This window comes from Pristis pectinata, chromosome 7 (genome assembly GCF_009764475.1).
Source record: "Pristis pectinata isolate sPriPec2 chromosome 7, sPriPec2.1.pri, whole genome shotgun sequence".
Taxonomy (NCBI): Eukaryota; Metazoa; Chordata; class Chondrichthyes; order Rhinopristiformes; family Pristidae; genus Pristis; species Pristis pectinata.
This window is the reverse complement of record NC_067411.1, coordinates 71,504,933-71,517,380: the sequence shown is the minus strand read 5'-3', so window position 1 is coordinate 71,517,380 and position 12,448 is coordinate 71,504,933. Positions and strand designations below refer to the sequence as shown.

Genomic DNA, 12,448 nt, shown 5'->3' with positions numbered 1-12,448 from the left:
CTGCAGTTGTGTGACCCAAAAAAGGAAGCAAGAGAGCAAGTACTGCACGGTCTTGCTTTCTTGTACCCATTTATTGTTTTAAATTGGCATAAGTAAATTTTATTTTGTCATGACTACTTTTGATCTGTTGGTCTAGTATTGAGGCTTTAACTCCAATGGTCAACTTTTAAAAATGTAACTCTCTCCAGATACAGATCAGTGCTCCCAATCCTGATGACCCAGAGGATTTCCCAGCTCTTGCTTGAAGCAGTATTGAAGTGTAGTTGCTGGCATCGGTTTGAAGAAAATAGTTTTGGCACATCAAGATGAGAGGCGTTTTGTTTCAGCTGTAACACTGACTACAAGAAGTGGTACTTTAGCTCACAATTACTGAGTTGGACTTTTCTGTTCACTACTGGGTGTGAATAGATCTTGTTCAGTGTTTATGTGATGAAAGATGGATGGAATGACAATACTACTGAGTTTTCAGCACCTTCCTTTGTGCTTCAATTGTGTAATATTGGCAAATGTCTTAAACTGCTGAAGAGGTATATTTGATGTTTAAAAATGCTATATATTAAAAAAAATATTGAATGGTTTGCTTGAATTGTAATGGTTTCCTGAAAAAGCACACGGGTAAGAGAATGCAGCCTTTATTCTGACAAGATGATGCTACCATTTGGTTAACTTTAAACTTTGAACTATTGCAGGCATGTTACAGAAATGGCCTACTTTGGTGCCTACCCAGTAGAAATAGCTGCATTTGCATCCTTGAAGCCATTTTGAACACTGTGCACATGTCCTTGAACTTGAAAAGTTGCTTATTAGATCACATTTAAAACAAAAACAAAACCAAAAAAAGCTTTGATTTTTATTTATCCCTAGTGTCAGTTCTTGGAAGCTAAGTGTTAAATTTGTGAAGTTTGGACTAACTTATGTAAAGGGAAAGATGGCATAATTTGCCTTTTTGGTAAATGATTGTGAAAATTTGATGGATTAAATGCAGATTTGTTGAAAAGCCAGTTTTTTTTTCTTGAATATTTCATCCTGTAGCAATTTTTTTTAAATAGGTTGTACAGTTTTATGAAGTAGGGTTTAATTAGAGTTCATTAATGATTGATCTACATTGTGCACTCTAAACTGCAATTTTTCTTTTAACTATACAAGAATGGAAAAATACAAAGTTTATTACTTGGCACTGGTCACTTTATATATAAAAAAACAAAATACCTGGTTTTAATTGTTACAATGGATTATTCCAGTTTTATGGAACATGTACATTTGTGTAGGCTAACTGGGCAATGTGAGATATTTGAACTGGGCCAGTTTAGGACAAGAAAACTGTGTAGCTAAAGGTTGATGATTGTATTTGCAAAAGTTTACTTAAAACGTACAAGACAGCAAAATGGTAATGCTGTCCCTTCGTCCTGCGCTTTTTTTTAAAACCTGGTATACTTGGAATTCTGCTGACAGGTCATGAGCTGTTCACATTCTCATCTTTAATTGAATGCTGACTATTGGTGGCCATCGTTATAACACTTAAGGTGTTGATCCATGATGGTGACAAGTGGCATGTGTTTGCATGAGCTGTAAATGTTGAGTTGTTCTGTGAGATGTGCTTGTACAAATATTGTTTGGGGATCTTTGTGTATGCCAGCTTTGCTTATTGGTAACGCTTGAGGCCTCAAGTAGGATGAAAGCTTTAGTCTGTTTTCAGTAATTTAAAGCTGGTGAACTTTATTGTTCTGGAAATATTTTCAATCTAGGGTGTGTGGAAGGCAGACTTTGACCTACACTTGTCTAGAGCAGTACAGGACATTGGTCTTGTAAGAATTAGTCAATGCCAAAGCCTCAGACAGGATTAAGCAAAGCACTATAGATGCTAGAACTGCTCTGGTCAGGCAGTATGTGATAGAGTTATGTTTGAGGTTTGACCTTGAAAGGTATGTCTGCTGATTATTAATGGTATTTTGCGATTGTTTATAAATGCTGTTAAACTCTATTTTGAAACCTGCTGTCTTTCGTAGTTTATCTTTACATCAATATGGTCATTAGAAGGTATGACTTGGGACCACTACATCACTATTTGGTAACAGGCCATGAAACTTTGGCTCCCGTTTTTGGAACAGCAGTTTGACCAAGGAGATAGTTTCAACTTTATACTGATGAAACTAATCCATGTAAATGCCCAAATTGTCGGTATTTTCTTAGAACTGTTTATTTTGAAATGTGCAGTAAATAGCAGAGTTAGTGATAGAACTGGGAGCTTGAGGGCAAAAAGGGATACTTTTTGACTGAACAGGCAGAATCGTGCATTGTGTTGGGATGTTTGTAATCCTTGACTTTGGTATGTAGAAGGGTAATTCAGAAGAAACTTCCATTGGTAAGGTGGAGAAAATATAAAGCACCTCTAGTAATGATCTAGAACTAACTGCCTGTTCAGAGTGGAAGCAGGTTCAAAAGCAAACTGAACTTGTGCTTAAATTGTAGGGCTTTGAATGGATTGATTGCATTAGCTCTACTGTTTTAGACAAGGCATTCAAAGGTTGTACTTGAAGATGCACCAAAATTAATCTGCAATGGGTGTGTAATAATGGAATTTTAATTTTTTCCAGTGAACCTATTTCAAAAGTTAATACATTTTTCACTCATGACCTTGAGTTAATCACGTAGCAAGTTTTGAGAGAGTATTCTCTTCATTCATTAACCACATCTCCCCCTTTCTCAGTTTCAGGAAGGAGTTGTATTATTATCCCACACTCGTTCTTTAAATGAATAACAACTATTACCTGTGATAAGGTTTATTTATATACTGCATACATACAATTCTGTACAAAAGTGGTATATAAGTCTCTCAATTCCAGTTTTGCATTGCAACAGCTCAGTTACACAAACCAGAGAAAAGATATTTCCAGTTTTAAAAATACCCTCCACCCAAAAGCTGTAAAATTTTAAAAAATAATACTGGACTAAGGAATTGTTACGATCATCACGAGCAGACAAAATGCCATCAGCTAGCCAGAGTTACGTTATTTGACATAGAAGAAAAACACATCTGACTGCTACAGATTAATGTCTAGTGCTGTATTGCTTTAGCTGTAGAATACAAGCTTTTTTATGCTACACATAATACTTGACCAATGCTGTTAAATAGTACTGTAGCAGATAAACTGCACACTTTTAATCCACAGAACATAATTTTTTTTTAGCTGAGCAAAATCCATTCTATAAGGTTACTGCAAAATTAAAACCAGACTGAAAATACAGTTTATCCATGCATATAAAAATACTATTCTTGTACCCCAATTTGGGTCAAATTTATTACATCTCCCACCAATAACAGCACTCCCATTGTTCCAAATCAACTCTACCCCACAAGGTAGAACATGTCTAGTTGTAAGCTGATTACAAGGCCACTTGACTTTCCAGATTTTGTACTTAAATATTAAATGTTAAGTAGGAATTAAAGATATTAATCAGTTTTACCCTTTAGTCTTTGTGAAAAATATTGTAATGCATATGTAATAGTTTGACTGCTTTTGAGCTAGGAAATCAAACAATTTTGGAACTTCAAACTCTCCAGACCCAAGCTTTAGCATTTTTTTTTCTGCCATGGCTGGTGATCTACATGGAGGAGGGATTTGGGTGTTCATAGCTAGAGCAGTTTATTTTTTAATAACCATTATGTAAAACTAAGACCCCTCTGCTCACTTCAAACATTAACACAAATCAAGGAAAACCATTCTGACTGGACTTCAGTGGCTCTGGTGCACATCTTGGTTTGACATTGATCTGGTATTTTGGAATGTATTTATTGTTGGAAGGGGGAACAATGAAGGATCAAATTAGCAACTTTTGTAGTTCTAATTTTTAAATTTAATTGAAATTTCCTTCAATATCTAGATCCTTCATTTACCATGATCTGGAAAACTAAAATTAAAATATCGCATTGGATTGCACTTTGCAGCCTGCTACTTGATTGCTGCAAAGGCCTGACTTTTATCCAGCAGCTCAAGTACAAATATTGTGCTAAAGGACTTGTTTGCAGTCAAAAATGTTTTTTTTCTTTCGCAGTAGCTTGCAGATGTCTTTTTATACTGACCATCACCATCATTAATTGCTCCATTGTGCATGAGGAATTCTCAAGAAGGTATTCAAGTCCAAGTCACTTTGCAGAATCCTTCTGAGTGAAGTGATGCTGCTCTCCACCAAATTCCTAGTTCAGTACACAATGCAGGGAAATCGCATTTTCCAGGCTCCTCTGCAAATGTCCGAGGTGCTACTTTAGATTGAATGTTAACGAAGCAATGGTACTTTAGTACTAATACTGGAGTGACTTGGAAAAACAAATTTAAAAAAAAGTTAGTGGATCATGAAACTTTTAATACATCAGAACAAGTTCAAGAAAGTGACTTCATAACACAGCTCAATCTTTCAATATACTATGACATTATCTTGTACTGGTTGAAGCCATTCAGACTAAAAGATGAATTCATCCTGACCCAAGGAAAAAACTGGCTGATGGGTGCAGAAGTGAGCCACTCAGCTTCAGCAATTTGTTCTACCATTCAGAGATCCTGACTGTCTGACCCAAACTCCATATACTTTTAACAGCTATATTTAACAAATGTAGTTCTGAGATTAACGTAACAACAGAGCATCAACTGCTACATATAAAACATTTACAAACTGCCTTTGCTCTTGAATGACCTAGCTTTAATTTTTAGCTTTCTTATTCCTGGACAAATTTCTTTCCAAGAATATCAATTATTAGTTGAAGTTTTTAAAAAATTTTTTAATCTCATATCAGAAGCATTCAAAAATGTAAATCACTTGGCAAATCTAGTGCTATGATTTTTGCCAGCTGTCAAAGACTGTCAGATTTTTTGGGAATTTGGCCTTGGCCTTTTTGCTGTTTGGATCACACCATTGGATTCTGAGATGTTGCACATTGGTAAGAATATAAACCAGGTAAGTAATGGATGTGGAGAAACAGATGGTGCAGGGGTGAGGAAGAGGGATAAGCCAACACAATCTGGTCTGGTGTATCTGCAGAAGTTGTGACTTTCAGAAAAACTTAAGTGGCAGAAACAATTCGTGTTAAATTAATAATATGCAAGTAAATTTGAAATATGAAGCTTCAAACTCTTATCAAAATACAAATTTTTGTGAATTGATTAGCTTATCTGTTCATTTTGTTTTAAACTTGTCCTACACCAAATGTAACTCATTTTAATATAAAAATGCATTTACATGAAAGGTGGGGGCTGATTACAATGTTAAAAGCTAGGACATTTTTTTTAAACAGCAAATATGTGGTGACTCATCAAATGGTTTAAGAGAAAATCATCTTTTTTTTAATCTAAATGGCCAACACTTATCCTGACACTCTGCCCCTGGATCCAAGTTCTCCAGTTTGAAGAAACTACCTCTAATCATCTGCTTGTCAGAATTGTCTGTCTCAAAGGTAGTGTGAAATCTACAAACAATCCAAACCATGGTTCTGGCTGCATGCTCTACTTGCACTCTGGATCATTGGTTCAAATTCCAGACTAATGAGTAAACCAGGTACCAAACCATCAGGATTTCCAAATAATCCTACTGCTGGATTATGAGAGTTCTATTGTAATGTGAATGAAGATTATTTACATGTGCAAGGCTAGTAAAACCTAGTTCCACACTTTTTTCCAATGCATTTGTTCAAACAAGCTTCTCAATCTGCATTTCAGCCATGCTTGAAAAGTGAAGTTTCGAAAACCACTTTTTGTTTTAAATGATGTGGTTTCTGGAGTTTGGAGAAACAGATTATTTTGTTTCAGGGGATAAAGTTTAAATTTATTCCTGTCATTTATGTACACCTTGAGTGGTGGAGATTAACAGACACACATTCTAGAGCAGCAGAAAAAAAATCATTCCAAACCACTGGTTTCATAGTACACAAAATCAAAGGAATGGGACTAAATTGCCTAGGCTTTCAAGTGCAGATTGTCAGGCTCTGGGGGGCTGCAGTTTGTAATTCTAATTGCTTTAGGTTTTGTTTACCTTGTGGTACAACTGCTTTTAATAGTCACAGTTTAAATCAGAGCCCCTTGTGTGGAGCTGGAAGTTCCAGTCAACCTCAAATTATACACCACCTGTGTTAGATTAGTTTGTTGTTGTATACTGCATCAAATTGGTGCACCTTTTTTTAAAAAAAAGCATTCACTGGTTTGTTAGCATGCCATGATTATTTAATATAAATTAATTCACACCTAGCTACTACATCAGTGGCCCAATGAAGAAAAAGTGGAAAGGAAATTGCTAGTTGTGATACCATCACAGAAAAACGTTTATTCAGCTGCTATTCACAGATCATTTGTGAGGTACTATAATTAGGGATCAGGTAGGAAACTGCATTTTTAAAAAAAGGGATGGGGGAGGGGGTGTGGTGGGAAATCCATGTTCATTTCAGAACATAATGTTCCTTTTCATTTTAATCCTTTTAGGATCTTGTCTAGGCTAATAGTTGATCTGAAGGACTCCTGCAAAAAGGCCAATGAGCCTCATGTCAGTGGCAGGGAAACTATTGGAGAAATTTCTAAGAGATAGGATTTATGTACACTTGGAAAGGCAGGGGCTGATCAGGGATAATCAGCATGGCTTTGTATGTAATTTTTTTTGAAGTGGTACTTCAAAAAAGCAAGGTGGTAGACATTCTATGGTAGGTGGTCTTTAAGGCATTTGATGACATTCTGCATGGTAGACTTGTCCAGAGGTTTAAAGCAAATGGGATCCAAGGCAAGTTGATTAATTTTAATCCAAAATTGGCTTGATGGGAACCTGAGGGTAGTGGTGGAAGGTTGCTTTTCTGATTGGCAGTTTGTGACCAGTGGTATACCTCAGGGATCAGTGCTGGGACCCTCATCTGTGATATTAATGACATGGAAGTGAATGTAAAAAGAACTATTAGTAAATTTGATATGAAAATTAGTGTTGTGGATAGCAAGAAAGGTTATCCAAGGCTACAGCAGGATATATAGATCAACTGGAATTTAATCCCAATAAGTGCAGTGATTCATTCAGAGACGTCAAATAGGGAGAGGACATGTACAATAAATGGTAGGGTGCTAAGGAATGTTGATGAACAGAGACACCTTGGTGTTCAAGTCCATTGTTCTCTAAAATTGGCAACACCAGTAGAGGGTGGTCAAGGCAGCATATAGCATGCTTGGCTTCATAGGTCAGGGCATAGAATATAAAAGTTGGCAGGTTGTGTTGCAACTTTACAAAACATTAGTTAGATCACACGCGAGTATTGTGCAGTTCTAATCGCCATTCTATAGGAAGGATGTGGTTGTGTTGGAAAGGGAGCAGAGGAGATTCACCAGGGTGTTACCTGGATTGGAGGACTTGTGTGGAGAAATTGGATAGGCTGGGCTTTTTTTCCCCTGAAGCAAAGGAGGCTGAGGGGTGTCCTGCTGGAGGTATAGATAAGGTAGATAATCAGAGCCCCCTTCCTGCAGCTTAATCTTTTGTCTCCTTCCCAGTCCTGATAAAGGGTATACGGCCTGAAACATTAATTTCTGTTGCTCTTCCCACAGATGCAACCTGTCCTCTGGAGTATTTCCAGCTTTTTCTGTTTCTATTTTTGATTTTCACCAGATTATTTCTCTCTCATGGTGGTGGGGGTTTAAGATGAGAGGAGGGAGTTCTATAGAGGATTTGAGGAGAGGGATTTTTTTTTAAAAAAAAGGAAGAGTGGTTGAAATATGGAATTTACTGCCAGCGGTGGTGGTGGAATTGGATACAATCACTATATTTGAGACTAATAGATAAGAAGGTACGGAAGGATGTAGGCCAAATTGGATTGGTGTAGATCAGCAAAAAAAAGGTTGGAATGGACACGAGGCTGAAGGGCATATTTCTGTGTATAACAATTCCATGACTGACCAAAAAAATACATTGACCTCTCATCCATGACCTATTAATTTAACCCTAGCCTCGAACTTCAGCCATTGCTTAATCCAGTACACTACCATTAAGTACCTACTAACAATCTCCATCAGTCAGACTTCATAAGCACCTTCTCACTCACGCTACCTACAATTATGCTTTTGCATAACTTGTATCTTGACAAAATATTTAGCACTGGTTTTTAGTTTACATTAAAGTCACTCATTTTTGCCTTACCTCCTCAAATTACTGTTTGTCGCCATGGATCTGGTTGTCCGTTTGCTTGTAAGGCCGACGCCAGGTATGGCACATGGTTTAGAAGGCAGCTTGCAACTCTGTTTGCTAGACTGTAGTATTATCCTACAGTCATTTGCAATTAAAACAATACAAATTTTAAAAAAATACATTTAACATAAGTCACCAAGATTTAAAAAAAAACAAATTACCTCATTTATAGTTTATTACAACTGGCAATCCTAGCCTCTTAGAGAGATTCCCTTTGTCCTATCCATTCCTCCTACCCTCATTTCCTTTGCAACTTAAAACCAACTTGATTTTTCTCTTTCCACAGACACTACCCAACCTGCTGAGCATGTGCTGTTTTAATTTCAGGTTTCTAGCATCTGCACATTTTAACTTTGAAAAATTATTTATATTTACATGCAACATGATCTGCTGTGTGCAAGAGTGAAGTATCTGTTGGTTTAATTTTTGTCTTGGAACTGGTGACATTGCAATTTGGAAAACTGGTATTATAATGAACAAGCTGATGTAATTTTTAATCTTAATGATTGAAGCAAATGCTAATATAACTCAAATTATCTAAGTCAGATGTCCTTTAAATATTAAGTTTTAGGACCTCCAATAATGTACTCCAATTCTCCCTTCTGCTTCAGGCTTTTGGTGGTTTGTAGGGATGGTGGTGGAGGAGAGAATGGTAGCTGAAATTGAATAATTTAGGGGAGGTTCATCTTCTCTCCTCCTCTCATTCCTAGTTTGGCATCGAGATCATTGGAAAATATTGCAATTTTCACAACCACTGTGTCCATCAAACACAGTGACAGCGGATCATTTATTGAATTTAGACATACCTTTCAGCTGAGATTAAAACCAATTGAATTATTGCTACACCACCAAAATGCAAACCTGTTTTGTGTTTAAATCCACGCAGCAGGATTGAATGTAGGAGCATTTGATTCAAGGAGTATAACATGAAATGAGATGTACCAGAAAGTGCACCATTATCCATGGCCCACTATTCATAAATTCCACCTCATTTATCATTATCAATAACTTTCTTTTCAATGTGAACTGGTTGTTCTGGTTATTTGAAAGTTTAACAGCTGGCCATCAGCCTGGATCATGCTTGACATGTTGCACACCCCACCCAGGCTGTACCAACCATTCATGGCCCCAACTGAGGTGGAGGCCTCTGTGCCACAGCTATTCCATGCAGCAGAGTAGTCTTTTAGTGGTGACCATGCCTCAAACAGTGGATCCCCAGACTTGGGACCACAAAGTCATTGCTGTGAAGGATCTTTTCATGTTTTAAAGTTGAAATTGATTGAAAATATTAATACTAATTGGAGATAAAGAACAGTTCAATAAGTTTCTATCCAGGTCACTAACCCCATTCAAATGGATGGGACCACATTAGATATGCCCAAGGCATCTCAAATAAAATGCATCTAGCTCCACAGCTCAGCTTGCCCGAGCTCCAGTCCTGGACTCAGTGTTGAGGAATGTGCTGATCTGTGCAATGCCGTTGGCTGGTGGTTTTTCCAGAACCCTGGTTGAGGGAGAGCATGATCCAGGCCATTATTTTACCTCTAAACTGGTGACTAAGTTATATGCTATTTATATATGGATATGCTACAACTCAGCCCTTTGGAATCTATTTTATTACATTCTTATGTTCAATCTAAAAGATATTTTGTTGTCTATTCTCAATTTAAAGAAAATTGAACTTGCACTGAATAGCATTATAAGGCTGCACCATCTTAGTAACATGAATTCGCAAATCACTAATTCTGAAATAATTTTGAAGAGGTGTTGCATTCCTCTTGTTATGTTAGTGGCTGATGTCTCAGGGCACAATTATCTGTGCATAAATAATTAGACTAAATGCAAATCAGAATTACATAGTTCTCTGGTAGACTTAGAGGCCTGTCAACAAAGATTATAGTTTGTCCCATTCTTCACTGATGCATGTTATGAAGACTGTATAAATTTAACCCCAAATATGAACTATCCAGAATCATATTTTAAAATGCACTGGACCAATAATTCATATTTAAAAACTCAACTGTGTCACAATTAAACTATTCCAAAGATAAACATTTACCTGAATGCCTGCGATGATGATCTTGTGTGCATTTTGTTCTCCTCCAATCTAAAGTAGATAACCCAACATCAATTCATTAGTCAAGTGACCGATTCTAATATACAATTTGTCAGCATGATAAAATCTCTAATCCTATAATCACAGACTTGAAGGAATCAGTGCCAATGGTATAAGGCAAGCAGTTGAAAATGGGCATGTATATTGAAGATTTTAAAGGAAACAGTGTAATAAAGTAAAACTATTTGAATCTTTTGAAGGTTAGGTTAAAAGCAAACAAATCACCATTTGTATATTTTAACAGCCATACATTCAATCATATCAAAATGCAATAGTCCCTAACAAAGTGGAAAGGTTTGCTGCCCTTAAATACAATTTCAGAAGCCAATTTTGTAATTGTGAATTTCGGTAGGTTATTAGTAACCCAAGAATGGGTTATCAAACACCAACCTTGAGGCACTGCACACAGCCTACACTATTAAATAACGTGCATCTAGATTTGCAAGAATTAGAAATCAGCAGACTAAAGTTGACATTAAAAAAATTTAGCTGTAGAGTTGTCCAACATTATTTAAAACCAGGGAATTGCTTGTGGCAATAAAAAAGTTAAAAGAACAGTAAACAAAATTAACAAGTCTGAACTAAGTACTAGAAAACTGGCTTTAAGTTCTTTGAACTACATCAAATTGCATCACAAGAATTATCCAAATAAGAATACATTTATGGAGAGCAAGAAGAAATGAACAACTAATTTCAGCCTAGCTTATCATTCAATAAAATTTTTGTTTTGATTAAATAAGTTCTACATATCAACTCAACACCATAAATCTGTCTCAGAGCTGAACAGTAACAAACCAGTACAAATTACTGCATTGAGAACTGTAGACTCCCAACAACATTCTGCTTTCAGGTTGTTATTGACACAAATGAACAATAGAAGCCACTGGAACAGCTTAATTTTCACTGATCTGGGACCTGAAACTTGTGTAGAAACTGCTATCTTGATTATATATTTTAAAGTAAATAACATATACCTGTAGGGATGGAAGAGCTCAAGGACAAACCAATCTGTTAGTCAAGTTAGTTCTGCTTATAATACCAATTATTTGTCAAATGCATTCTCCTCATATGAGCAGCCCAATTTGTCTTGTATTGTGCCACCATTTATGTAGTGCTTTAAACTATTCAATTTTCCAGGTGTTTTGGAAAGAGTCTTTTAGACTGGAACAGAATACAAACTGATCTACAATTGTGCTCAGTGAGTGGAATGTTGATGTTGAAATGGAAATTATGTTCTAAGAAAACGTTTGGGAAGGAAATACAATGATACTGCAATGGGGAAATATGAAGGCACAAGTGGACATCTGGTATACTGAAGCAGTTGAAAGGTTCAGAAAAAAATGAAGTTGTTGCACAGTGAAATCCAACAAGATGGACAAAACCTGCATGTACAGAACAAAGGTTGAAACAGAGGTTAGAAATTTCACAGACTTGAAGAGAGAGAACGTTTGAGACATAATGCTACATGTGCATAAATAAGCAGATCAGAGCTGGGAGAGATAGGTAGGCCTTCCGGCAGGGGGGGAATTAATTGAGGAATTTGCAAGACGTGGGCAAGTTTTGTGATACCTAAGGATTTATTTAAATTTTGATGATTAGTATTATGTGTTACAAAATGCATCTTCACTTTGTGCTTGATCAGGACAACTGATCGCACCTCCATAACAACTTTATGTAAGTTGTATACTCTGAGAAATACAATGTAAACATTCCCAATGGGAATTTCCATGCTGTTGTGTCCTGGTAGGTACTGCACTCAAATTTTGTGTTTCTCTGTAGTTACAACAGGTGGTATTCCAAAAGGAAAGGGAGTCTGTAACCTTTGAGTAACGCTTACTGAGTAAAGCTCTGTGCACTCTGAGGGCCCTATCTGCTGCACGTCTCTGACTCCAGGACCATCTAAACACTGTTAGTTCCTTCCTTCGTCTCTTCACCCGCACCCCCACCCCCCCACCTACTTCCAAGGCTTTTCCTACTACTTTGAATCAAAGACTACACTTCAAATATACTTCACTAGAAAGGGCATTACATAAGGTCAAGAGTTCCTTTTGAAACAGTACTGAAGCTTCACTTGTACTGAAAGCTCAGACAGGTCCAGTGCTCTATCCACTTGTGATTATTATACAAAGGTTTTCT

The 12,448-nt window shown here is 36.7% G+C and overlaps 2 protein-coding genes across 6 annotated transcripts in view; one reads left to right on the top strand and one right to left on the bottom strand.

The window, feature by feature from the left end:
- Positions 1–1,000, top strand: part of zgc:103482 (uncharacterized protein LOC450001 homolog) — a 39,839-nt gene extending 38,839 nt beyond the window's left edge. For 2 of the 3 annotated variants that reach the window (XM_052019871.1, XM_052019874.1), the window contains one exon: positions 189–1,000. In XM_052019871.1, the coding sequence (XP_051875831.1) occupies positions 189–245 (57 nt within the window). In that variant the 3' untranslated portion in view covers positions 246–1,000. The remainder of the gene's footprint in view (positions 1–188) is intronic. The other variant, XM_052019873.1, reaches the window with a different exon arrangement.
- Positions 1,001–2,764: 1,764 nt separating this feature from the next.
- Positions 2,765–12,448, bottom strand: part of LOC127572607 (dual specificity protein phosphatase CDC14C-like) — an 83,985-nt gene continuing 74,301 nt past the window's right edge. For 2 of the 3 annotated variants that reach the window (XM_052020050.1, XM_052020051.1), the window contains 3 exons: positions 10,256–10,303; positions 8,149–8,271; positions 2,765–4,315 (listed from right to left, as the gene is read on the bottom strand). In XM_052020050.1, coding sequence (XP_051876010.1) covers positions 4,276–4,315; positions 8,149–8,271; positions 10,256–10,303 — 211 coding nt within the window. In that variant the 3' untranslated portion in view covers positions 2,765–4,275. Of the gene's footprint in view, positions 4,316–8,148; positions 8,272–10,255; positions 10,304–12,448 lie in introns of those variants that run through there. The other variant, XR_007956645.1, reaches the window with a different exon arrangement.